General features: G+C 47.6%; 1 protein-coding gene across 1 annotated transcript in view; it reads left to right on the forward strand.

Moving 5' to 3' along the window:
- The window catches only part of VPS35L (VPS35 endosomal protein sorting factor like), a 120,368-nt gene that overhangs the window by 30,082 nt on the left and 65,360 nt on the right, over nt 1–24,926 (forward strand). The window contains exons 9-14 of the mRNA XM_044233738.1: nt 5,602–5,661; nt 12,377–12,473; nt 13,187–13,234; nt 14,514–14,607; nt 18,332–18,409; nt 19,135–19,257. Coding sequence (XP_044089673.1) covers nt 5,602–5,661; nt 12,377–12,473; nt 13,187–13,234; nt 14,514–14,607; nt 18,332–18,409; nt 19,135–19,257 — 500 coding nt within the window. The remainder of the gene's footprint in view (nt 1–5,601; nt 5,662–12,376; nt 12,474–13,186; nt 13,235–14,513; nt 14,608–18,331; nt 18,410–19,134; nt 19,258–24,926) is intronic.

The raw sequence follows: 24,926 nt of genomic DNA on the forward strand, positions 1-24,926 counted from the left end.
GCTCCTTGATGATCGTCTGTGGCCAGAGCATCAAGCCAGGCAGCCCTCTGAATTGTATATGATGTTCAGGGGTGAGGTTCTCCCCAAGAGCTAGCAGACAGAATCGCCTTCTGAGGGCCAAACACCTAGCAGATCAGAACAGAGACATTTGCTTTCTTGCCAAGGAGGGACCAGTGACTCCCACCTCGTCTCGCCTGGAGCCATAGAAAGATCTAATGTGGCAGAAAACAAAGTGTCAAGCAGAGACCCCCCACCACTTACTTCACAGGAGACCGGTGACTACGTATACTAGCTAGAACAAATGATATAAAGAAGTCTAACGCCTGCTAGTCTTGGGGAAAGGGGGTATTTATTGGCTTAGGTTGAAAAGTCCAGGGGTAGCTTCTGGATTGTGGAACTCAGTGTGTTAGCATTTTCTAATACATGCCCCTGAGTTCGCTTCATTCTCAAACTCTCAAAGATGTCCTCTGCTTGGATCTGTTCTCCTGTTAGTAGTCCCAGGACAAGGGAAGAGCAGCTTTCTTCCAGGCGTTCAAACCAAAATCCCAGAGTTCCATCTCCTTGGCTTGGTTGGATCACAAGTCAGTTTCGAGTCCTTCTTGCTCTCTGGGGAATGCATGTGCAGATAATCCAGACCTGGGTCACCCCAAAGAAGAAAAGTGATGCTGTGGCCAGAAAAAAGGTGGGTGGGAGCTAACTGGACCCCAAGAACAGATGGCCTGGGCCTGGTTGAGCGACGGCCCGTCAGGGTCAGGTGGCCCAGGCGCTCTGCTGAGTACCAAGGCTGTATCAGCAAGAGGAGACAAAAGTCCTCCGTGCAGGGCTTCTGTTCTGATAAGAGGGGATTTGTAAAACAAATGAGTAAACCCATTTGTATATTCGGGGATGATCAGCGATCCAGAGGGGGAAAAAAAACAAAACAGGAGGGATAGGAGGGTCAGGGGAATTGAGGGAAGGTGGGGGTGGGAAGGCTGTAGTTGGAGATTGGATGGTTTCGGGAGCCCTTGTTGAGATGTAGCTATTTGAGCAAGTAGGAGAGGAGAGATGAGCCAGCCACGTGCTTTCGTGCTGGGGTGCGGGGGGGAGGGTGCAGCCACGGGAGGCCGAGGGCAGTGGGTGCAAAGTCCCCGGGGGTGGGAGCGTGCCTAGCAGGTTTGAAGAGGCCAGGGTTGCCGTGTGGCTAGAGTGGGGTGTGCAGGAGCTGAGGAGGCTGGAGGTCCTGGCAGGCCTGGTGGGCCATTGGAAGGACTTGGGCTTTGACCCTGAGCATGTAAAGAACCCCTGGGAGTGTTAAGGCAAGCAGGGATGTGATGGGATTTGAGTCGGACAGGCGGCCGGTTGAGGCTGTAGGGCGGAGGTGGGGCAGGGAGCCTGGTCAGGAGGCCATCGTCGGTAGCACTTCTGGTGGGAGGCCAAGGAGATGGCAGAGATGGAGAGAATGAATGGATTTGCAGGGTGGCTTGGTGAGTTAGGCTCTCAGAATAGATACCCAGTCATACACCCTTTGGGCCTTCACTTGTCCTCTTAATAGCTTGCCTTCAGCAGCGAGGACATCGGTCAGTGGTCCTGTCCGATTCTCCTGACAGTTGTGTTTTTCCTGGTGGGTTAACACACTGGCCTTCTGGTTTCCCTCGCCTGCCTCCTGCATGTTTCTTCTGCACGAGTCAGCATCCTCAGTGAGGCTAGCGCAGGGAACGCCGATGAATCGCGTTCTACCCTACAAGCCTGCCCGGATCTGGACATTAACCTTGTGAGAATTTGGGGCGGCCTTTCTGCCATCCGCTGTTGGCGGCATCCCAGTCCTATCCCTTGGCAGGCTGGGATCCAGGGCGGATGCCTGTTCTCGCCTTCTCCCCAGAAATCAGCTGAGCTGAGAGCTGATCAAAGCAGGGATCCACACTCAGCAAATCATGTCCTTGGGCCTGACTCTGTTCTGGGTGCGTTAGAGATAGTACAGGTCTTCATCGCAACCTGTGAGGCGGGGTCTCAGGTGACCTCATTTCACCGGTGAGGGGCCCGAGGCACAGAGAGATGAAGAAGCTCGCCCAGGGGAGTTAGTGGCAGAGCTGGGATTCAGGGTTTTCCCTGCCGTCAAAGACCTGCTTTGTTTTTTTGTACTTGGCTCACGGGGGAAATGCTCTCCATGAAGAAATCACAAACGCGTGTACGTTTGACCCCGGCAACTTCACCTCCGGGAATTCATCCTATTCGTGATACCAGAACCCTGGAAGCAGCCCAGGAGGCCATCACTAGGGGACCAGTTAAACAAATGGGGATCCGTCCGTACCCCGGAGCACAGGGAGAGAGCGAGTGTGCTCCGAGTTCCGACGGGGAGAGATCTCTAGGGTATATACGTCGTCACGTGAGAAAGTCAAGATGTAGAACAGCTGTAGGGTTTGTTCTGTTTTGTGTAAGAGAGGAGGAGAAATTAGAACCCTTGTTCACATTCACTTTTATTTGCCTGAAGAAACACTTAGGAGGGTATCCAAGAAATTCCAAAGAAGTGGGAGTCCTCCGAGGCTGCCGGGGGGGTGGGGGGGGCATGGAGTGGGCAGGGATGGGTCAGAGAGAAACTTCCCTTAGTACCTTTTTTGGATTTTGAATCAGGGGATTGGTTTTCTTTTTTAAAACCAAACATTCCAATGAGGTACCGGCTTTCCACACCCTTCTCTGTCCTCCATGTCCAGACGGTGCTCTGGAGCCTCTCTGCTCACGTCCCATGCCTGCGTGTCCTGTTCCAGAGTTGTGAGCACCCGAGCCTCAGTTTCTTCCCCTGTAAAATGGGCATAATAGATCCTGCCTCTGGGGGCTTCTGGAGGGAATTAAGAGCATGCGTCAGAGACAGATAACGGTTTTCCTCTTCGGGAGTTGGCTGGCAGGATCAGTGTAAGCAACTTTGAACAGTGCCAGGTACAGAGTAAGGACTCAGAAAATTATTCATCTATTTTAGTGTTCTTGATTTATAAGATGGTGAGTCAGGACAGGAAATGAATCTAGGGTCAGGTATTATCTCTCAAGACTGTTGTCCACTAACCTAACAAGGGAAAAAAATATTCGCCAAACTCATTTGGCCAAAAATGATTTTGTAGTTAAAGGCCCCTTCGCATAGGAAGGTACACTGTACACGTTGTGGTTTTAGAGGGATGGCAGGCTTTTGGCGGAGGAAGTAAAGGCGTTTTGTGCTCTTAAGTCCGGTCCACAGAGCATAGGAGGTGAGAGGTGGCCAGCGTGGCTTGCTGCGTGACAGCCCGAGGTAAGATTCTGTGCAGTCCCAATGCTGTGTTCTGAGGTCCTCCTGGAGGAGGCCCGTCATGGCTCCAGGTGGGTGCTCGTGGCCCCAGGTAAGGAAAGCCCTTCCTGCCAGGCCTAAGAAGGCGGGTGGCTTTGAGAACTCGGGTTTATTTCCTGAAGCCTCCTGGGAGCTCGGCAGTTGAACTGTTGGTGTAGAGCAGGGCTTTTCATCCTTGGCTGCACACTTGGGGGGGGGCTTTAAAAACCCTCCCAGTGGTCAGGCCGCACCCCAGATATTTTCTTTTTCTTTCTTTCTTTTTTTTTTTTTTTTTAAAGATTTTATTTATTTATTTGACAAACAGAGATCATAGTAGGCAGGGGCGGGGGGGATGCAGGCTCACAGCTGAGCAGGGAGCCCGATGCGGGGCTCAATCCCAGGACCCTGAGATCACGACCTGAGCCGAAGGCAGAGGCTCAACCCTCTGAGCCACCCAGGCGCCCCTCCAGATATTTTCTATCAGAACTTCTGGGGCAGACACAGGCACCAGCCTATTTTCAGGACCCTGAGTGCTTCGAGTGTTTCGCTGATGTTGGGGACCCCTGGGTTACAGGGAAGTGGGAGGCTTGTCACTTTCTAGAGATTCCCGCGCCCAAGGCAGGTTTTAGCTCAGAGGCCCGTGGTGCTTGTCTGAATCCATGGTTCTCAGCTTGAGTGTATACAGGAATTCCCTAGCGAGGTTATCCAAAATTCATATTCCTAGTCCCCACCCGCCAAAATACTGGTTTTCGCTAGCTCTGAGGTGGGCCCCAGGAACGTGCCTTTCCAACAAGCGTCTTCATGTGACAGTAATGTAAGTAGTGCGTGCTGGGAGAGGCTTCGAGACAGCTCCTCTTCGCTTGGATGGCTTCCTGCCCTTTGTCCTAGCCTTGTGTCGTTGCTTGGTGAACTCATTTGACTTCACATTCTTAGAGCTTCCTTTTTCTTTTCCCGTGCGAGGACAGGCTGTGTGGTCCTTAGCTTCCTTGAATGACGGTGTTACGGGGAGGGGGGGAACGGGCCAACAACACAAGAGCTCAGGGCAATACTTTGGATACTAAAGGTGATTTGAAAGGCTCCAGGAAGGGACTAGAACTATAATTCTTATCCCTTCGATGTTGACAGTATTTTCTAAAATAATAGACAAAATAAAGCTTTTAGTGCTAGACTAAGGGGTGGCTTGTGGGCCAAGTCTGCCCTGCCCACTTGTTTTTGTAAATAAAGTTTTATTATTGTTACTGGGACATAACCAGCACATGCATTTGTTTATACATGGCCTGCGATTGCTTTCCAGCGACAACAGCAGATTTGAGTAGTTACAGCAGTGACCTATGACCCACATCACCTAAAATATGTTTGTTTATGCATCTAGCAAGTACTCCGCGTCCACGACATGCCAGGCCCTGGTCTTAGTACTGGGAATATATCCGTGGACAGAACAGACACACATTTCTACCCTTGTAGCTTCCACTACCCTTCAGCTACCCTTGCTAGTTGAATCTCAAATTTCGATGCTTCTGGGCACCAGGCAGATCACATAAACAACAAACTGGGTGGTACAGATGCCATTTGAGGGGTCAGCTACTACTTTGTTGTAGCTCATTTTTTTTTTCCTTAAAGAGACTTTTTTTTTTTTTTTTAAAGATTTTATTTATTTTTTGAGAGCAAGCACATGCGGGGGAAACAGCAGGGAGAGGGAGAAATAGGCTTCAGGCTGAGTGAGGAGCCTGATGCTGGACTCGATCCCAGGATCCTGGGATCATGACCCGAGCCGAAAGCTTAACCAGCTGAGCCCCTCCGTGTGCCGCTGTCATAGCTCATTTTTATCTTGTAGGGATTTGGGCCATTTTTGGCACATCATTTGTGAAGAAGCAACAAATCTGGTTTTTCACATGAATGAAAGTTTTTTTACCTGTTGACAACTAATTTAAAAAAAAAAAAAGCGTTAAAGCACTTTGTGGGCCAAACAAGATGGATCCGTGGCGGGGTTCACCCCCAAGCTGCCTACCTTCAGCCTCTGGCTTAGAAATAGAACATGGACTTTTCGCTATTTAGTGAATGGAGGTGTCTGGGGTCCCCTTGGCCTTAAGTGTCCCTCTCTAAGGGGAGAAGGATGACTTCTCTGCCTCGTGGAAAGTGTTTAAGTCCCCTCATTTTATTAAAAACAGAAACAAAAGAAATGCGGCTTTCAATTTGTACCACTAGGTGGCAGCAAATGATAACAAGTTAAAGAGCTCTGGGCCCAGCCCCCTCTGTCCCTAATTAACAAACGTTTATTTAGTGTTTGCTCTTGAGGAGGGGGATGCTAACACCATCTGTCCTTTTCTCCCCAGGAAAGCTTGTGTATGAGCGCATCTTCTCCATGTGTGTGGATAACCACAGCGTCTTACCAGGTAATGTCAGAGCTGTTCTACGGATTTTGTTCTGCCCTAGAGATGTGATTAGAATGTTTCTATCAAGTCAGGATTTACGGAGACTCAGTACACGATTTATTTTGTTTTTGGTGTGTTAAAAGTAGAAGAAACAACTTGGCAGATTTCTGATCATCTCAGTTTTCTAAAAAAAAAAAAAAAAAAAAACCATGAGAAGGTTTTCAAATGGCCAGGCTAGGAATTTGGGCAAGTAATTTGAATCCATGAAAATGAAAAGGTACAACTAGATTCAGCTGATTTTTTTTTTTTTAATGATTTTATTTATTTGTCAGAGAGAGCTCGCGCGCACAAGTGGGCAGTGTGGCAGGCAGAGGCGGAGAGAGAAGCAGGCTCCCTGCCAAGCAAGGATCCCGATGCGGGACTTGATCCCAGGACTCTGGGATCATGACCAGAGCCGAAAGCAGCGGCTTAATGGACTGAGCCACCTAGGCGTCCCTCAGCTGATCTTTTATACCTTTTATACTTAAATTCCTCCACTGCTTGACATTTTTTCCTTGCATATCTCTCCTGAGAAGCAAATTGCAGAAACCAACTTTATATATACTAAAGAATGATGGCAAAGAAATCAATAACAGATACTTTGCATTTACAGTCTGAGCTTAAGTGATATGAGCATTAAATTTATTGCCAATCCATTTTAAAATCTCAGGGGGTTATAATGGGACAGCTTGATTATGAATCCCTGTTGTCACATAAATGATGACGACGTCTCTGGCTATGTGGGACTCTCAGCAGTAGCTTCTCCTACCTCTCGTCCCTCCTTTCAAGTTCCCAGAGCTGCTGTGAGGAAACATTGTCATCCACACAAGTTGCAACAACGAGCTTGCCCCCACTGCTTCTGCTCTCAGCCAGACACCGTAACCCATAATTGACCTGTTCACTTACTCATTAACTCTTTTGTCCATCTCTGTATCTGTTATTTTTAAAATGATTGAATACAACTATTTCTCAAAAAGAGACAGGACCCCACAGACCTTTGGGGCTGAAAGAGTCATCTGGCCTCAGAGGAGCAAACCCATGGGGGAAGAGCCAAGGACATGCCCGCGGCCCTGTCGCCAGCTCATGGGAGCCTTGCTCTTAGGGGAGCTCTGTGCCGTCCAACATGGCGGCCTGGTCACGTGGGGCATGTGAGATCTGGCCAGTCCAAACGGAGGGTGTGATGTGTGTATAAAAACACTCTGGATTTCAGAGACTTAAAAGACCATGAAGTATCTCACCAATTTTTTAAAATTGATCGCATGTTGAAATGACATTTTGGATGAGCTGGGTTAAATGAAGCATTTTATGAAGATTTCACTTGTTTTATCTCTTTGAACATGGCTCATGCGATATCTCTGTTGGTTGGTGCTACTCCAGAGACTCCCCTCCACCCCATCACATCTGTGATGTTACTAACAGCTCCTCCCACGTCCTAAGGCATCTCAAGATCGGGAGGCAGTGAGCCTGGAGAGGGAGGCAGGGGCCACCTTGAGTGCAGAGGCCTTCTCTGTCAACTTCAAGGATTTGGGAAATCTAGGTGCACCTAGATTTATTTATGTATTTATTTATTTATTAACAATTTTTAAAAAAAAGATTTTATTCATTTATTTGTCAGAGAGAGCGAGCAAGCACACAAGCAGGCAGAGGGGCAGGCAGAGGCAGAGAGAGAAGAAGCCTCCCTGCTGAGCAAGGAGCCTGATGCAGGACCTGAACCCAGGGTTCTGGGATTATGACCAGAGCCAAAGGCAGCGGCTTAACCGACTGAGCCATCCAGGCACCCCTAGGTGCACCTGTTTAATTTAAGCTTGCCAACTTGTGTGCCATAAAGTAAGCATATGCTCGCCTATAAGCAGAATTAAACCCAAATAGGTGTTTTTTTGTGGCTACAACAGTATTGGTTTTTATTTTTATCTTTTATTTATTTATTTATTTTTTAAGATTTTATTCATCCATTTGTCAGAGAGGGAGAGCACAAGCAGGGGGAGGGGCAGAGGGAGAAACAGTCTCCCCACTGAGCAAGGAGCCCAATGTGGGACTCGATCCCAGGACCCTGGGATCATGACCTGAGCTGAAGGCAGATGCTTAACTGACTGAGCCACTCAGGCATCCCAACAGTATTGTTTTTTAAAGATTTTATTTTTAAGTCCTCTCTACATCCAATATAGGTCTAGAACTCCTAACCCTAATCAGATCAAGAGTCACATGCTCCACTGAGTGAGCCGGCCAGGTGCCCCTCCAACAGCATTTCCCACCCCCCAAAATAATTATTTATTTAAGAGAGTGGGGCACAGGAAGAGGAAGAAGGGAAGAGCGAGAGAGAGAGAGAGAGAAAATCCCAAGCAGACTCTCTACTGAACTGGGAGCCTGACGTGGGGCTTGATCTCATGACCCTGAGACCAGGACCTGAGCTGAAATCAGGAGTCAGTTGCCCAACCAACTGAGCCACCCATGTGCTCCAACAGCATATTTTAGAAAATGCTTTTTAATACACAATCTACTACTTCCTGTTGTTGTGCACCAAACCACATAAGAATATTTGTTACCTGTCTAATCCCCAGGGGCCTTCGAGTTTCCATCTCCTGCAATATCTTTCCTTCCTCCTAATTTTCACTAAATATACAAACAATATTTTAGAGCCAACTAAGGAAAAATTACTAACAGCCTCCTACTTAAACTATGAAAGTTCAACATAAAAGACTATTTTCATATTCATTTCCAGTTCTTGTCTAAATTTATTAATTAGCACTTTTCTCACAGAAACTCTTCCTTCCCCAATACCTTTTTCTTTTTTTTTTACCTTGAGCGATGCAAATTGGGCTTTTGTTTTTCTTGAAAATAGTTTCCTAATTTTTTTTTTTTTCAGTGAAAGTCTACGTCTACACGTAGTGTTTTCTGGTTCCAAGAACCTGAGGGGGAAAAGGGCAAATTTCTCTCAGAAATGTCAGAGATTTGTGGGGATGTCTCTTAACAATAATTATGAAGAAAGCTTATGAAATCCACTGTGTGGAATTCTGCCTGAAGAGGTTCTGTAGAGAGGGGAATCTGGTGGCGTGTGTGCTCATTCTTTCCAGTTGAATCAAGTTCTGACTGCTGAATTTAATTTTTGAGCCCTTCACCTTCAGGAATTTGAACTGAAGCGTGTAGACCTATTTGATGAGTTTGGAAGGATACAGGTGCCCTTTGGGGTCGTGAACAGGACGTACTACTGTATGTGGTAGTTTTTCCCCTGCCATCTCTTAATCCAGCATATGTGTGCAGAGACGATCCACTCTACGCAATAAAGTAATTTCATTTCCATTTTAGGAGAGAGAACTTGGGTTTATTGTGTTGTGGCTGTTGTCACCTGTGGGCATTCCGGCCTTCGGTTTCTCCCCGTGGCTGGTGGAGGCTGCGCCCAGAGAAGCAGCGTCCTTAACTGACCTGGCCTCTGAGGCGAGACCGAGATGACTTCCCTATATGCACTGTTACGTAAAGAGACCTCTGGCTCTTAGGGTGGAGACTTGGCAGAGGAAAGAGAACTCAACTTGCTGGTCTCCTCCCTCCTCCTAAAATATCCACGGAAGTTCAGGGTTGAAAAAAGAAGCACCATAAAAGAAAAATAAGTGGGATTAGGAGGAAGAGTCTTTGCTTTTTGGTACATTGACGTCTCTGAATTAATTTCCACCTTCTGAATTCATTCTCCATGTAGGCAGTCCATGTGCTAGAGTAGAAGTCATGTCCTGTGAGGCCGTTCCTCTGCCCAGAGCCCTTCGTTTCTGTTGCGCCTAGAAAAACTCTCCAACTACTTACCAAGGCTGTAGCCCCGTATGACTTGGCGCGTGGTACCTGCTTCTCTCCTTCCTGCTTGCCCCTTCGGCTTGCTTTTTTCTTCTTTGACCCCATCCAGAGTTCCTGTCTACCTCAGGACCTTTGCACTTGATGTTTCCTGGAACACATTTCCTCCACATGTATTTTTTTTTTTTAAAGATTTTATTTATTTATCAGAGAGAGAGGGAGAGAGAGCGAGCACAGGCAGACAGAGAGGCAGGCAGAGGCAGAGGGAGAAGCAGGCTCCCCACCAAGCAAGGAGCCCGATGCGGGACTCGATCCCAGGACACTGGGATCATGACCTGAGCCGAAGGCAGCTGCTTAACCAACTGAGCCACCCAGGCGTCCCCATTTCCTCCACATGTAAACATGGCTGTCTCTGTGTTGTAATTCAGGGCTTAGCTCAAATGCCGCCTACTGGGGCCACCCTGTCTAATGAAACTGCACCCCCAAAGTCACTGTCAAGTCTAATACTTAGTGGTATGTCTTTCATAGTATGGGCTGTTACTGGATACTACTTCATTTGTTTGCTTGCTTGCTTATACTTTCCAAGGTTCATTATGTTGTTCCCTCCCTGGAATATAAGCTTCGTGAGCACAGGGGCTGTCTTGTGTATTGTTATCTCTTGAGAGCCTAGAATACTACTTTTAGTTGGTTCTTTAAACATTTGTGTTGAGCAAACGAAGCATAGGAATGTAAGATTTATTTTGCTACAGGATATTAACTAATTTCTATTTTTTGAGTGAGCTCTATGCCCAATGTGGGGGCTTGAGCTCACGACCCCAAGGTGAAGCGTTGGGTGATCTAGTGACTGAGCCAACCGGGCACCCCACTTTGCTACAAGATTTTAAAGTCCTGCCTAACATCGTTTTTTCATTTATTTATTTATTTATTTATTTATTTGACAGAGAGAGATCACAAGTAGGCAGAGAGGCAGGCAGAGAGAGAGGAAGGGAAGCAGGCTCCCTGCTGAGCAGAGAGCCCGATGCGGGGCTCGATCCCACGACCCCAGGATCATGACCTAAGCCAAAGGCAGAGGCTTAACCCACTGAGCCACCCAGGTGCCCCCATCGTTTTCTCTTTAATGATCTCCTGAGCAGGAGGGAAAGCCATGTGCACATTGTTGTACAGCTTGCAGGCGATGTGGACGCCCAGGACAGCTTGCTTTTCTGTGTCCCCAGGGTCTCTCGCGTCCAGCTGCGGGTTTCAGTGGACAAGGCTCCTGTCGGGGCTGGTGGGTTATAGCTTACAGTGATGCCCGCTCTCTTCGGAGTCTCCATTCCCTCATCTGTAAAGTGAAGGTTTTTTTTGTTTGTTTATTTGTTTTTTAAAGATTTTATTTATTTATTTGGCAGACAGAGGTCGCAAGTAGGCAGAGAGGCAGGCGGGGGGTGGGGGGAAGCAGGCTCCCAGCTGAGCAGAGAGCTGATGTGGGGCTCGATCCCAGAACCCTGGGATCATGACCTGAGCCGAAGACAGAGGCTTAACCCACTGCGTCACCCAGGCGTCCCAAAGCAAGAGGTTTTATTAGATGATCTTAGAGATGTATTTTTGCTTTTAGGTTTCAGGTCCCATGATCCCGTCATATGAAGGGAAATTAATTCCACCCGTCCTTTTTCCACAAAACACGATTGACAAATGAATTTAAGAATAACCCGTATCTTTTCCTGTCTGGATCTAAAAAAAAAAAAAAAGAAAGAAAAGGAAAAAGCAGTTACTTTTAAGTGGGCGGGTTTAGGGCAGGAGAGGGGAAATGGTAATTTCCCTTCCCTTTGGAACTGGCAAGTGAGTAGTCTTGAATGAATGAAGCCTTCTGTAACATCCAAAAATAAGTCCTTGAGATTGCACTTCCAGATTATCTGCAGTTGTGATTAGTGACTGTTCTCTGCTAGGAGGTACCTGGCGGTTTATCTTTTTTGCTGATTCCATCGGAATTTCGATCACTTTAATCATGTGCCACCAAGTTGCAGAAAGCAGAATTAGGGACGAAAGATGACTGTGCACAGCAGTGAGGAGGGCAGCAAGCTAGAATTCGTTGGTTGTCTCCTAAAGTGATTAACGTCTCCCCCTTTGATTGATTTTTTTTTTTTTTTAAATTTTAAGTAAACTATGCCATACCTCGCTGTGGGGATGGCCGCATGCCCAGCAGAAAAGGGACAGGTCCGTTAATGAAGAGGAAGAGAACAGATAACGGGGGAAAGTGGCAGTTTTGCCACTAGATGACGCACGTGTTGGGAGCAGGATCGAGCTGGTGGCCTGACTGACCGTTTTCCACCGCAGGGCTTTGATTTACCTGGCGCAGGTGCTATTGAGAGTACAAGCTCGGATCACATGTCAGGTGACACTTGCAGGTTTCCGAAGCATCTGGAATTCCCAACCGTATGGTCATAGTTCTGCTGGGTGTACCAAGAATCTTGGGGTTGTGTGAGAGGCTGTGGGGCTGGACTGCCTGGGTTGAATCTCAGCTCTGACTTTGGCTTGCTGTGTGCCCTAGCCATCTCTGTGCCTTGGTCTCTGCAGCTGTCACAGTAAAATAAAGCTCAGGTCCTGATCTCAGGGTTCTGGGATGGAGCCTTGCGCGGTCTGCCCGGTCAGCCGGGAGTCTGCTTCTCCCTCTCCGTTTCCCTCTGCCCTTCCCTGCACACCCCCATCCCCCACCCGTGCTCCCTCTTTCTTTAATAAATAAGTAAAATCTTAAAAAGAAAAAAAGTAGGTACTGTGGAGGGATGTTGTGGACATGAGGTGAATTACCTGTTTCCTAATAATATTTGGAAGGAAAGATCTCAAAGAACTGGGGAGGCCACCCCTTCTTGTCCACTGAAACGTTCTCCTGTCTCAGGGCCCGGAGCAGCTGTACCAGTCCCTGATGGATACTGTTTTTGCGTTTCAGATCACTTCTCTCCAGAGAATGTCAATGACACGGCCAAAGAAACATGCTTAAATTGGTTTTTCAAGATTGCTTCCATCAGGGAACTCATTCCAAGATTGTATCCTTTTTTTGGTCTTTGTCTGATGATTTTAAAGATAGGCTGAAAGAGTTGCACCATTAATAGAAGCCATGTGATGGGATGCCCTGAAATTCCTGTTAAAAATTTGGTCCCGTTACGGTTGCTAGCCTGGGAATCCAGGGCCAGCCACACTGTCGGAGCCTTTGGACTGCACTCTCCCCAAATAGTGTTCTGTTTTCTTGCTTTGAATATGATGCCATGTACCAGACTTTTGTTTCCCAGAGGAACATTCCCACATTAATTCTCTCAATTAAAATGCTTCATCTTTATGTGTTTTCTCTGGTTCTCGAAACTTGAAAGGAACAGGGTCAGGCTTCTCTGCACAGATGCCAGTTCTGGAGAACAGAGAGTTAGACTTACACACAAGTGAATCTTGGTTATCTAAAGTTCGTTCTTTCCCCTATAAAGCCTCGAGGGGAGATGCTAAAAAAGCAGTTTAAACTGTAGCATGCAACCGTGAATCAGCATGTAATTTTCCCCCCCCAAAATGTATTTTCAGTAAGTATGAAGCCTTGAGAACCAGCTATGGAAGCCATGAGCTGTCAGCTAACGCAATTCTCTGGGCTGCTGAGAGCCATCGTGGGCCCACCGTCCTGAAGTCATGCTAAGTCCTGCTTATGAGTGGTCTAGTCTTTTTGCCACAGGGAACAGGCCGTCTGGAAAACGTCTTCCTTAACAGGATGTTTTTGTAGTTACGTGGAAGCATCCATCCTGAAGTGTAACAAGTTCCTCTCCAAGACGTAAGGCTCCTCTTCAGTGTCTAGAACTGTAACATTTCCAGGGAATCTCCCACACACACTAGTGACAGGTGATAGCGACTGTCACTCGCTAGGTACTTAGCATGTAGCAGACCTGGGGCAAAGCCCCTTCTGTGCATTTTCTCCTCTGATCTAAATGGACCCTCAATAAGGTAGAGATACTGTTCTCCTTCCTGTTTGATGGAGAAGAAAACTCAAGCCAGGAGAAGGTGGTTGAGTGGTTCATGGAAGAATACTCACTCTGCCTTTAGTAGCTCTGTCGTCTTGGCAAGTTACTAAGCATCTCTGACCCTCTGTCTCCTCCTCTGTGAATGGGTCCATAAAAAGAGGTCGGTGGGGATTTGTCGAGAGCAGGGCCTGGCGCACAGTGGGCCCACACTCCGTATTTGCTCATGCTGCTGAAGATGGTGATAACGATGCCATCAGCCGCAGAGCCTTTGCCCCAGAGCCCCGTGTTGCTCTGGGTTACCTTGGGCCTTGTCTTGAGGGTAGCTTCCAGGACTGGGAGAAACAAGATCTGTTCTCTGCAGAGCCAACAGAATGCCAGGTCATATCGAGTGGCCCATAGGTGATAAGCTCCCTAAAACCAGGGACCAGCTTCTCCTGCTTTATGGTGAAGTAGTTTTATTGGGTTTAGAATGTGTACCAAATATATTTGATTTGGATCCAAGGGTGCCTGGGGTAGTTTTTAGGGATAACATTGGTGCTAAAGAAATTCTTTTGCCTCCGTATTTGGGAAGGCAATGCCCGAGACAGAGGGAGGGCCCGTGTTGCAGAAGTCAATCAGTCCCGATGGATGTGGATGGGGAAGGCTGATGCCAGCCTGAGGTGGCAGGCGTTGCGTGCTTGGAGGGAGCGGGGCAGAGGACAGGCGGGGCCAAAGGAATATAGACACGGTGAGGACATGGAGAAGATCAAGGAGTGCTCAGCGGGTGGAAAATAATGGGGGGGGGGAGAAACTGTTACATTAACAAACGTCACCTCAGATGGGCAAAAAAGAAAAGATGAGATTCTAGCCCTGAGGAAATGGTAGAGATGACAGAAGGCTCTCAATGGATGAACCGTGTCTCCAGAGAAAGATTGGCCTTACATTTGCCTTAGAAGAACGCAAACGTTGGCCTTGGTTTGTCTCTGAACCTTGGTTCTCTTTGCCCCCCACCCCCCGCCACGGGCGTTGAGGAAGGGCGTCTTTATGTCAAAAGTGAAAGAACAGAGCGCGCTCCCATGGGGTGTAACGCTGCCCTCTTTTTGTTCCTCACAGGGGGATTTCGGAGTGTCTGCCCCGGCTGACGTGCATGATTCGCGGCATCGGAGACCCGCTGGTGTCCGTGTACGCCAGGGCCTATCTGTGCCGGGTAGGCCGCGCCGGTCCCCTTCCCCGGCAGCTCGCCAGCCACTCCAAGAAGTACTTCATTAGCTGCTAATTTTAGAACACGGCTCTTCCACGGAAAGGAGAGCTGTAGGATTTCTTTTAAAAATTAATTTTAAAGTAGGCCCACTTACGGGCACCCTAATTAGGGGGCGTCTAAGGTCATCTCCTTACAAATGAACTGGTTTTCAGAATTAATTGTTTCTGAGGTTCTTGCTGGGAGGAAGGCTCCCAAGGCCTGTGGGCTGAAAGGCTGCTTTTCATTGACTCGAAACCGGCTTTCCCTTTGTCTTGGATTCGCTCGTTTTGTTAGTTTCTCTAGTTGGCGCAGGGGGCGAGTTGGTGGGGGGCTGTGGGGCAGGGCCAGGGGCCGCTCTGGTGACAGGCATCAGGGTCCATGCGACCCAGCCACAGAGGGCTCCCTGCCTCTCTCTGCACCTGCCCTCATGGGGAGGGGGGGTCCCAGTTGTAAATCACTTCGCCTTTTTCCATCTCAAAGCACCGTGAAGCTTCTACATCAGGCTTCTTCATTTGTGAAAAATGCAATGCATGGAGAGTTTCTGGTTAATTCTTCTGCCACTCCCATGGGGGCTCTGCCACCATCCGCTGGCTCTGGGGTCCTCCTTACTAGTCCCTTCAGCGTTCTTCACGTCGAAGGAGGGCTTAATGCCCCTGTTTTGTGGGGTCCTGATGAACGGCAGACTTCCTTGAGGACAAAGCTGCGGGGTGTCCCCCACCACCCCGCCCTCACCGGTGATTATATTTGTAAATGAGAAGGCCTGAGAACCGGTAGCCTTTGATTGACTTTTATGTGACATCTAGCAAGTGACACCAGCCCTGTGGTCTCAAGTGTCACAAAGAAATCAGTCATTGCATTCAGAGTGAATAGCAAACATCCTTGTGAAGGACACTTTTTATAGGTCTGTTGGTTCCTGATGCCAGGAGGAAAGAAAAAGCTTTTCACTCGAGGGCAGCTTGCTCCCCGATGGTAACAGAGACCAGAGTGTCTATGCCCTGCCATCTGCTTGAAACTTGGGGTGGGGTTTGCCTACAGGAATACCAGGTATGTTTCCTAGAGCTTCAGGTTTGGAATATATTGAAGCTTGAATACTCTTTCCGAGTCCGTGTTTGCTGTGGTCCTACTGTGTGCAGAACACCGTTGGATCCTGCGAGGGGTGGGGAGAGACGCAAGGATATTGTTATTTTGCGTATTTGTGTTCCACTGCCTTTCCCCTCCTCAGACACAGCACATGATTCAAACTTCCCAGTTGGATAATAGAGTCGTAAAGACGTAGAGAGTCACAGTGCTTATTGATGAGGATGATTCTGGTTACTAAAGAGAAATCAAAAATGTGGAAATAAGCATTCCCTGCAAACCATGTTCAGTTGTAAAGTTGGAAGTAAGTGGCACAGGTTAGGGAAAAGATCATGATTCTGGCCTATAAAATGGCACGTGGTGACTTTAAACTTCCGTGACCATGACCCCCTGCCAGGAAGGCGTTGATAAAACGCATCGTCTCTGGAAGTCATTTTTGACAGCCCAGGCTTTACATCGGTTCCCCAGGTTGGGCAGCTACCAAGTCTTCTGACACAGAAGAAGAGGCAGTCTGTGAATCCTTCAGCTGCAAGCGGCAAAAACCCAGCTCATACTATTTTAAGCAAAAAGGAGGGTTTATTGGCTCGTGTGTCTGAAGAGTCCAAAGGTAGAACACAGGCATGGCTCGATCCTGGGTCTTCAGACTGCTGTCAAGAATCGTCCTCTCCCTCGTCACTCAGCTCTGCTTTCCTCTGGGTTGACTTCACTTTATTCAGCAGCCCTAGGCCCCCATCCTCCTAACTGAACCTCAGTGGAAAGAGAACCTTAGAATGGCCAGAGTCTCAGAGCTCCAGCCAGACCGTCTTGGGTCCCCTGTCCATCCGCAGACTGTGGCCCGGGGATGCGATAGGCCTCCGGAGTAGGCCTGGGTCACGTGCTCAGCCTTGGACCTCAGGGTGGGGGTGCAGCCAGCACCTACCCAGATCTCCCGTTCTGAGAGGGAGGTTTGCTTCCCCAAAGACAAATCCAACTCGTGATACCAGAAATAGGAAATGCCTGCCAGGCAGGCGGAAGCAGCAGATGGAAATCATGAGCCACTACCCTTGCTACTCTGGGTAGAAATCTTTTAGACCCAAGCAGATTTCTAAGCTGCTCATTTGTCTTGATGGAGAGAAGTAAACAAAACACAGAAAAGCGGTGCGTGGGCAGGGTGTGGGGGGAACTCAAAGCTGTTTATTCAAGGAAAGTATGATTAACTCCATTGCTAAGCCACAGCCTCTTCACCGCTGCTTGTCCACTGGGCCTGCCTTGGCTGTTGCCTAACAGATAATTATTGCCTTTTATACGATATGATTAAGTGGAAGGAAAGACAATAGAACACAGTAGAGCTGTGTTCTGACATTTGTTGTATTTTTTTTTTTTTTTTAATCTACTGCTTGTCCTTGAAAGTATCCTCAATAGCCATGGAACTGTCCTTGGAATTGAGCTCCCCAATGGATCTCGCATAATTCTTCTCAAAGGAATTCTTCACAGTCTGTAAAAAGAAAAAAAAAAAAATCCCGTCATTATTGTTAATCTTCATGACCTTGCGTAGGGGGAGCTGAGTGGTAGGAATCTGTCCCTGTTTGAAGAAACCAGGTCCCAGAGAAGCCCCTTCTCCTAGAAAGTTGCTTTTGTGCTAAAGCAGCAATTTGAAATTGAGGTGTATCTGAGGGGCTCAGTTTAAGGAACATGACGCTTTTGGTTTGTTTTGAACACATGAAATCCATGAACTCCCCTCCATAGCTCATACCTTCATTTTTCCATCCACCCCCAGGGGTCTGGCTGCCTGCTCTATGATCAGCACAATTTTTCAGCTGGAATGGTACAGTCTGTTGTTTATTTTTTATTTTTTTAAAGATTTTATTTATTTGACAGAGATCACAACTGGGCAGAGAGGCAGGCAGAGAAGGAGCGGGAGGCAGACCCCCCGCTGAGCAGAGAGCCCATGGACCCTTGGGCTTGATCCCAGGACCCTGAGATCATAACCCGAGCCAAAGGCAGAGGCTTAACCCTCTGAGCCACCCAGGCACCCCTACAGTCTGTTTTTTAAACAGTGAATGCCCGAGCCAGCGGGTTATAATATTCTTATGCTTCATGCTCATCTTACATAAAATTGCTTAAAATACATTAAAAACTTGTCTGCTTCCATGACTGCCCAGTGAAGAGGAGACTATATTTTGACAATGCACTGGTCAAGTCCCAGCTGACTCTCTTCTGTGCCAGAGTCTTTTTTGCTTCGTCTCATAAAAGTGTAGCCACGTGTCTGTTTATCATTTTTTTTTTTTTTTTTTGAGGACAAGAGAATACTGTATACACAGTCCTGAGAGTACGTTCCTCCTTTGTGCGTATTGATTTGTTCTCTTGGTCATCTGTTCAGAAATACATGCACTACCTTTGGGAAATTGCAAAGATGATTACTGCAAATGTTGCCTCTTTTTTTTTTTTCCCCCATTAAAAATAGCTTCTGTGGTTTTTCTTATAAAAGCATCCATGCTTCTTGAATAAGGAAACAGATAAGGAAAAAGAATAAAAACTTTCTGGACTTCTCTATGCCTGCGTGTGTTTTCCATTTGTAACCATGGCATCCTACCGTTTTCCCATAGTCAAAGCAGTTTCTTTTGTTTGACTCCAGGTGGGAATGGAAGTGGCTCCACATCTCAAAGAAAGCCTGAATAAGAACTTTTTTGACTTCCTCCTCACGTTCAAACAGGTGAGAGAAGCCTGGCAGAATGGCTCATGGGGCCGCCTGGGTGGCTCAGTGGGTTAAGCCGCTGCCTTCGGCTCAGGTCATGATCTCAGGGTCCTGGGATCGAGTCCCGCATCGGGCTCTCTGCTCAGCGGGGAGCCTGCTTCCCTCTCTCTCTCTCTGCCTGCCTCTCTGCCTACTTGTGATTTCTCTCTGTCAAATAAATAAATAAAATCTTAAAAAAAAAAAAAAAAGAATGGCTCATGGGTAGAACAGTTTCGTGATCACGAGTTCACAGAACCCAGTTGGATTTCCAAGTTGAGATCACCGTCGAGGTCTTTAAATGCATAAGCCCTCGAAAATGACACTGGAGTCTGTTACAGACAATTAAAATGTGTTGATTGTACTGAACAAGTAGAGAGAATTAATATGCATGTGTTAACAGGAAACATCTCCAGTGGATCAGCCCCTTTTCATCGCATCTGCCGGCTCCATTTTTATCAGATTATTTCTCTGCACATTACTCAGCGCACATTCCCAAAACAGCTCAGCTCGGTGACATGGGAAACGTTCTCTGTGGTTTTTTTCCTAGTTTAAAAACAAAGCCAAACAAAACAAAAACCCAAGAAACCAGGCAGTTTCTCTTGGGGCCATCCGATAGCTTAGGAGTACGCATCATCTGGGAGTTACGTGCTTTTCGTTTATTATTATTTCTTTCTATTTCTGAGTGTTTCTTTGGTCTCCTGCAGATTCATGGGGATACAGTCCAGAACCAGCTGGTGCTTCAGGGCGTGGAGCTGCCGTCCTACCTGCCCCTGTACTCGCCGGCCATGGACTGGATCTTCCAGTGCATCTCCTACCACGCCCCCGAGGTAACGGCCACGTGTGGTCAGCGTGAAGCTCACGCAGAGGAGGATGCCGGGGCTCCCCTTTCTTCCATATTGTGTCTCAATGACCTGTCCGCCAGTGGGCCTGGTCACGTTAATGGGGCTTTCCGTCACAGCGACAGCCACACCAAGGCCAGCCAGCTGTTCCGTAGTGTCACCGCCGTGGCTGGCCCCGTGCACAGCGCCTCTCCGTGACTGGGTAACAGCTCTGGGAGGGGGGCTCTGCGAGGCTAGAGAGACACCTCTGACGGGTCACAGAGCTCGAAGGTGGGGGTGACAGGGCGCACACTGTGCGATGTGGCTCCAGGGCCGGTGAGTTTCATCGCCTTTTCACTCGCCTTCTTGCCCTGCTCTCGTGTTGGTGATAATCTGAGAAGTTGGTAGAGCAGGTCATAGTTTCCCTGTTGTGCACAAGGAAGGTGACACTCAGATGTGTGATTGCGTTGATAAGATTTTTTTCCTGTTCTTTTTTAAGATTTTTTATTTATTTGAGAGAAAACATGAGCAGGGGGAGGGAGAGGGAGAAGCTCCCTGCTCTGCAGGGAGCCCCAACACAGGGCTCAGTCCAGGACCCTGAAAGCATGACGTGAGCTGAAGGCAAACACTTAAGTGACTGAACCACCCAGGTGCTCGCTCTCTCTCTGTCTCTCTCTCTCTTTTTTTTTTTTTTTTTTGGTCTAACTGAAGCATTGTTAGAAATTAAAGTACAATTGGAGTCAAAGCAGAAATACCTTTTCCTTACCCAAGACTGAGATGTAGAACAGCAGTTGCACCTAGCATAATACCCACCGTGTGACAGATGAAGCTTCTTCAACAGATGCTTCAGAATTTATCCTTCGGGGAGGAGGGAAAGGGGTCTTGCTCCAAAACAAGGTGGCACAGTACAAAGCGAAATTCAGGTACACCTGCCTTTTCCCAGAAGCTGCAAACTTAATCACACCCTAAAGAAAGAGGAAAAAGGACATGACTTTGACTCAGCACCTCCACTTTTAAGAATATCACGTAGACGTGCTTGGACAGGTGCGGAAGGACGCGTGCATGCTCACATGGGTTCGGGCTGGTCCAGCATCAGAAACCAGCATCACACGGGGATCGGGTCGGAATCCATATAGATTCAGTGGCGTGTGATGGGGCCCACTGGAGGATCACGAGGAAGATCTGTTCATACGGACATAAGGGTGCTCGCAATAACTGGTGAGTCGCAAAGGGAGGTTATACGCCCCGCTGTGTGTGTCCTCAGCGGTAGCATGGCCTAGTGTTCAGGTTAGGGCCCTGGAGTCGGAGGGCCTGGGTTCGAATCCCAGATCCATTGCTTACAGCTGTCGGGACAGAAGTACAGGCAGGTCCCTAACCACTCTGAGCCTGTTTTCTTCATCTGTGAAACGGGAGCATTAATTCTCTTTTTTGGTTTTTCGGACGGATTGCATAGGAGGACCCGTTTGCATTGTTTGGTCGAGTGCCCCACACATAGCACGGGGGTGTTTGTTGCGTTGTCGGGATCGCAAACATGGTGTTTGTATCTGTGGGCGAGAACTGGGGAGGAGGGGTGTCAGAATATCACTGGAAGGTGAGCTTTTGCCTCATCTTAACTTACTTTTCTTGGCCTACTGTTGCTTTCTTTTTTTTTTTTTTTTTTAAAGATTTTATTTATTTATTTGACAGAGAGAGATCACAAGTAGGCAGAGAGGCAGGCAGAGAGAGAGAGAGAGGAGGAAGCAGGCTCCCCGCCGAGCAGAGAGCCCGATGCGGGACTCGATCCCAGGACCCTGAGATCATGACCTGAGCCGAAGGCAGCGGCTTAACCCACTGAGCCACCCAGGCGCCCCTACTGTTGCTTTCTAACTTTTCAGCCAAATGTAATGGATTCTTTACATTTTCATTTCCCCAAATGCTAAAGTATGAAGGGAAAAATTAGGGACATCTTGGATTTCAGGTGACCCCCCCCCCCGACCATTAAGTTGATTTTAAATGAAGTCGGTGTGAATGGAAGATTGTTTGAAAGGCTGCGGTGTCGGCAGGAGTTTTAACAACCACACGGTGGCCCAGGTGGTCCAGGCGGCCCAGGCTCCGGGGAGCACGAACCGGAGTGTAGAGAGCCCCCATCTGTTCAGCCGAATGACTGAAACATAAGAGCAGGGTTGACATGTTTGAAAATGGGAACACTTCAGTTCTTTTCTCCTTATTTTAACAAAAGGCCAAATCGAATTAAAACAAAAGGTACCCATGATAAGGCATTCTTCCTTTTATTTTAAGCACCAGGAGTCTCAAAGGATGGCAGAAGCTGGGAATAGAGCTTTCCCAGGGAGTAAAACTCTAGGAAATCATTACCACGCCAGAAGAAGTGATTAAAAAAATTAGGTCACCTGAATAATAATAAACTCTGATTCTTGGGGCACTTAAATAAGGACCTTGCAGCATCTCATTTAAAAAATGTTAATCATTTTCAAAATGCAGACGAATCAATGTCCTGGTGGAAGGTGGTGTTGAAGATGCCGGTTTCTGATGCCTGAAAACTCTCGGAGTGGCTGGAATGTATCACCTGGGGAGTTAGGCCACGCCTCCAGAGCAGGGGATGGTCTGTTTGGCGGTGGCTGCCGTTAAGGTATAGGACAGGCAGGCAAGATGGGGGAAAGGAGAAAAGCCTTCAGCTACTAAGATCTGTCATATGAAATTTCAGATTGAAATTGAAATCCCAAATTGCAAAAAAAAAAAAATCAAGGAGCGATTATTCAGAAAGGCTTTTTTGTTGTTGCTTGAAGATAGGATTTTTTTCCGCCCATATACGACAAAAATAAGATAATGATACATAAAAAAACAGATTTATGCCCTCAAATCCAGACACATTCTGCAGAGATAAAAAAAGTAACCATTTCACAAGATCTGATTTGGGGCAATGAAAACAGATCCTTCTCGGCATTTTCAGCAGCTTTTCATTTGTTGGGGGTGGCGTGGGAGGTGTAGAAGGAAAAAGGCCTGGTTCAGGACATGAGTGGCAAGTGCCGTCTGACAGGGAATCCCTCGAGGTCCTTTCCTAAGCCAGGAGGGGCAGGTTGTAAATGTCGGCTGAGCAAAGAAGCAGATGCAGCAGGAGTGGTGGGAGCAGGCAGTGGGGCAGACCAGGGTTCAGGGGTTCAGACTAAGGCTGTGTTGCCTTGGGCTACTTGACGTCTTTTACCAGCTATAAAATGGGGCTCATAGAACCTTCTAGAAGGGCTGTCGTGGAGTGGCCATGATGCTGCCCATCTGTGCACCGTCAAGGGATGGGGACACCAGGCAGAGGGGGTGGCTGCCATCCTTACGTTTGGTCTTTACAGGGACTCCCTGAAGTAGATGGGGGTCTGGGCCAACTTGACAGTCAGGAAGCAAGCAAGGGGTGAGATGGGGGAGGGGGACGGAGGTGGGGCAGGGGATGGAGGGAAGGGACTGAGGCAGGTAAGAGGCATAATGAGGAGACCAAAGCCTTACTGGAAAGAGTGACAAATAAGGCTGGCTTTATTTGTGGGGACCAGCCTACAGAGGTCAGTGAACATAACGTGGTGGAGATCGGGCAGCTCTTGGAGATTTTTGATCAGGAGAAGGATTTGAAACAAAAGTGATGCTTCAAGATCAAACCAGCAGAAGCCCACCGGACAGATTAGAAGGAGAGGGGTTGGTAGCTGTGGGGGAAAAAATGAGACAATGCATAGGAGAGAATTTCCTAATTAGAAAACATTTATTAATAAAAATATATATTCGGGGCACCTGAGTGGCTCAGTCGGTTGACTCTTGACTTTGTCTCAGGTCATGATCTCTGGGTCCTGGGATCAAGCCCCACATGGGGCTCCATGCTCAGTGGGGAATCTGCTTGGGATTCTCTCTCTGCCTCTCCCTCTGCCCCTTGCCCTACTCATGCGCTCACTCTTTTGCTCCCTCCTTCCCTCCATCTTCCCCCTCCCACCCCCCCCAAAATAAATAAAAAATCTGTATTCATATTTAGAAAAGTATAAAAGGAGAAAAACAACCACCTAAAATCCTGCCATGTTAACACTTTAGTAAGTTTCCGTGTTAATATTTCTCTGTCCACACTGGCTCTCTCACTCTGTACTTTTGTTTAATAGATGAGGATTTTGTGTGCATAATTTTATGGTGCTTTTCCCTCACTTAGCATTATAATAGGCACCTCTCATTAAGGAAGTTCTGTGACCCTCAATCATGTCAGGAAGTGTTCAGAGTTAGGTTTGTTGGGTGTGAGGAATGGAGGTTGGGGGGTGAGTCAGAGATGCTAAGTTTTAGAGCCCTCCACACAATCACCTTTTGCTGAGGCTCACTGGGTGCCAGGCCCTGTGTGGGTTCCTCTGTTTGGGCCATCTTACTTCGTCCTCAGCTTCCCTAGGCTGGGGACTGTGGTTATCCCCATTTTACAGATGAGGCAACTGAGGCTTACCACTTGCTAAGCTCACACAGCTGGGAAGAGTCATAGCCTCATAGCCTCATAGGCATTAACTCTGAACCCAGCAGATGTGTTCTCTCCACCCCTAAACTCTTTCTTGCTAGATAGTTCTTATTAATGGCTACACTTAAGGAGAGATTTAAGGGCCCTAACAAATTGACTCATGGACATGATAACTCATGTTATCTCATGGGCAAACTATAAGTTGCACTTGAAATGTTCTAAAACATGAGTAGTCTGGTAATGCCAATCTAAGACTAGCCTTGGCCTTTGCTGACTCCCTCTGACGCATAGAGGTGTATCATTTTCGTTCTTTTGCATTAGGAAAAAAAGTTCCCAGCGAGGGGCGCCTGGGTGGCTCAGTGGGTTAAAGGCTCTGCCTTTAGCCCAGGTCATGATCCCAGGGTCCTGGGATCGAGCCCAGAGAGTCGGGCTCTCTGCTCAGCAGGGAGCCTGCTTCCCTCTCTCTCTCTGCCTCCCTCTCTGCCTACTTGTGATCTCTGCCTCTCAAATAAATAAACAAAATCTTAAAAAAAAAAAAGCCATTTAAAAAGTTCCCAGCGAAAGAGAAATAATATGAAAAACTTAAAACATTTCTTCTTCTTCTTTTTTTTTTTAAAGACTTTTTTTATTTATTTGATAGAGCGAGAGACACAAGCAGGCAGAGCAGCAGAGGGAGGGGGAGAAGCAGCCTCTCCACTGAGCAGGGAGCCCAATGTGGGGCTCGATCCCAGGACCCTGGGATTATGACCTGAGCCAAAGGCAGTTGCTTAACCAACTGAGCCACCCAGGCGCCCCAGCATTTCTCCTTCTAGTGCTTAGAGTATAGGATTTATTTTTATTAACACTGAAATATTTTCTTTGAGACTTGAGCATCCAGTCTGGATGGGAGGGAAGGGGCATATGATTTTGCCCACCCTTTACATGTTTGCTTCATTTAGAAAAAGAGGAAGGAAAATAAGATACACATATCATTTAATTCTTTCTTTCCTTTTTTTTTTTAAGTGAAGCAGTACTTGAAAACACTGATTGGAAGGGTACGTAGTAAAAGCAGGAAGACAAATCTGGGAGCGGTCTGAGCTGCATACGAGTCCTTCTTAGTCTGGAAAGTGGAAGTATAGGGTCAGCCCAACTTGAGCTTTTCCTATACTTAACTAAGCCTCATCTAGAGATGACCTTAAAAATCCAGTAGTTAAATATGGTGGTGGTTATAGAAATCAGTGTA

The sequence above is a fragment of the Neovison vison genome, chromosome 14 (assembly GCF_020171115.1).
Source record: "Neovison vison isolate M4711 chromosome 14, ASM_NN_V1, whole genome shotgun sequence".
Taxonomy (NCBI): Eukaryota; Metazoa; Chordata; class Mammalia; order Carnivora; family Mustelidae; genus Neogale; species Neogale vison.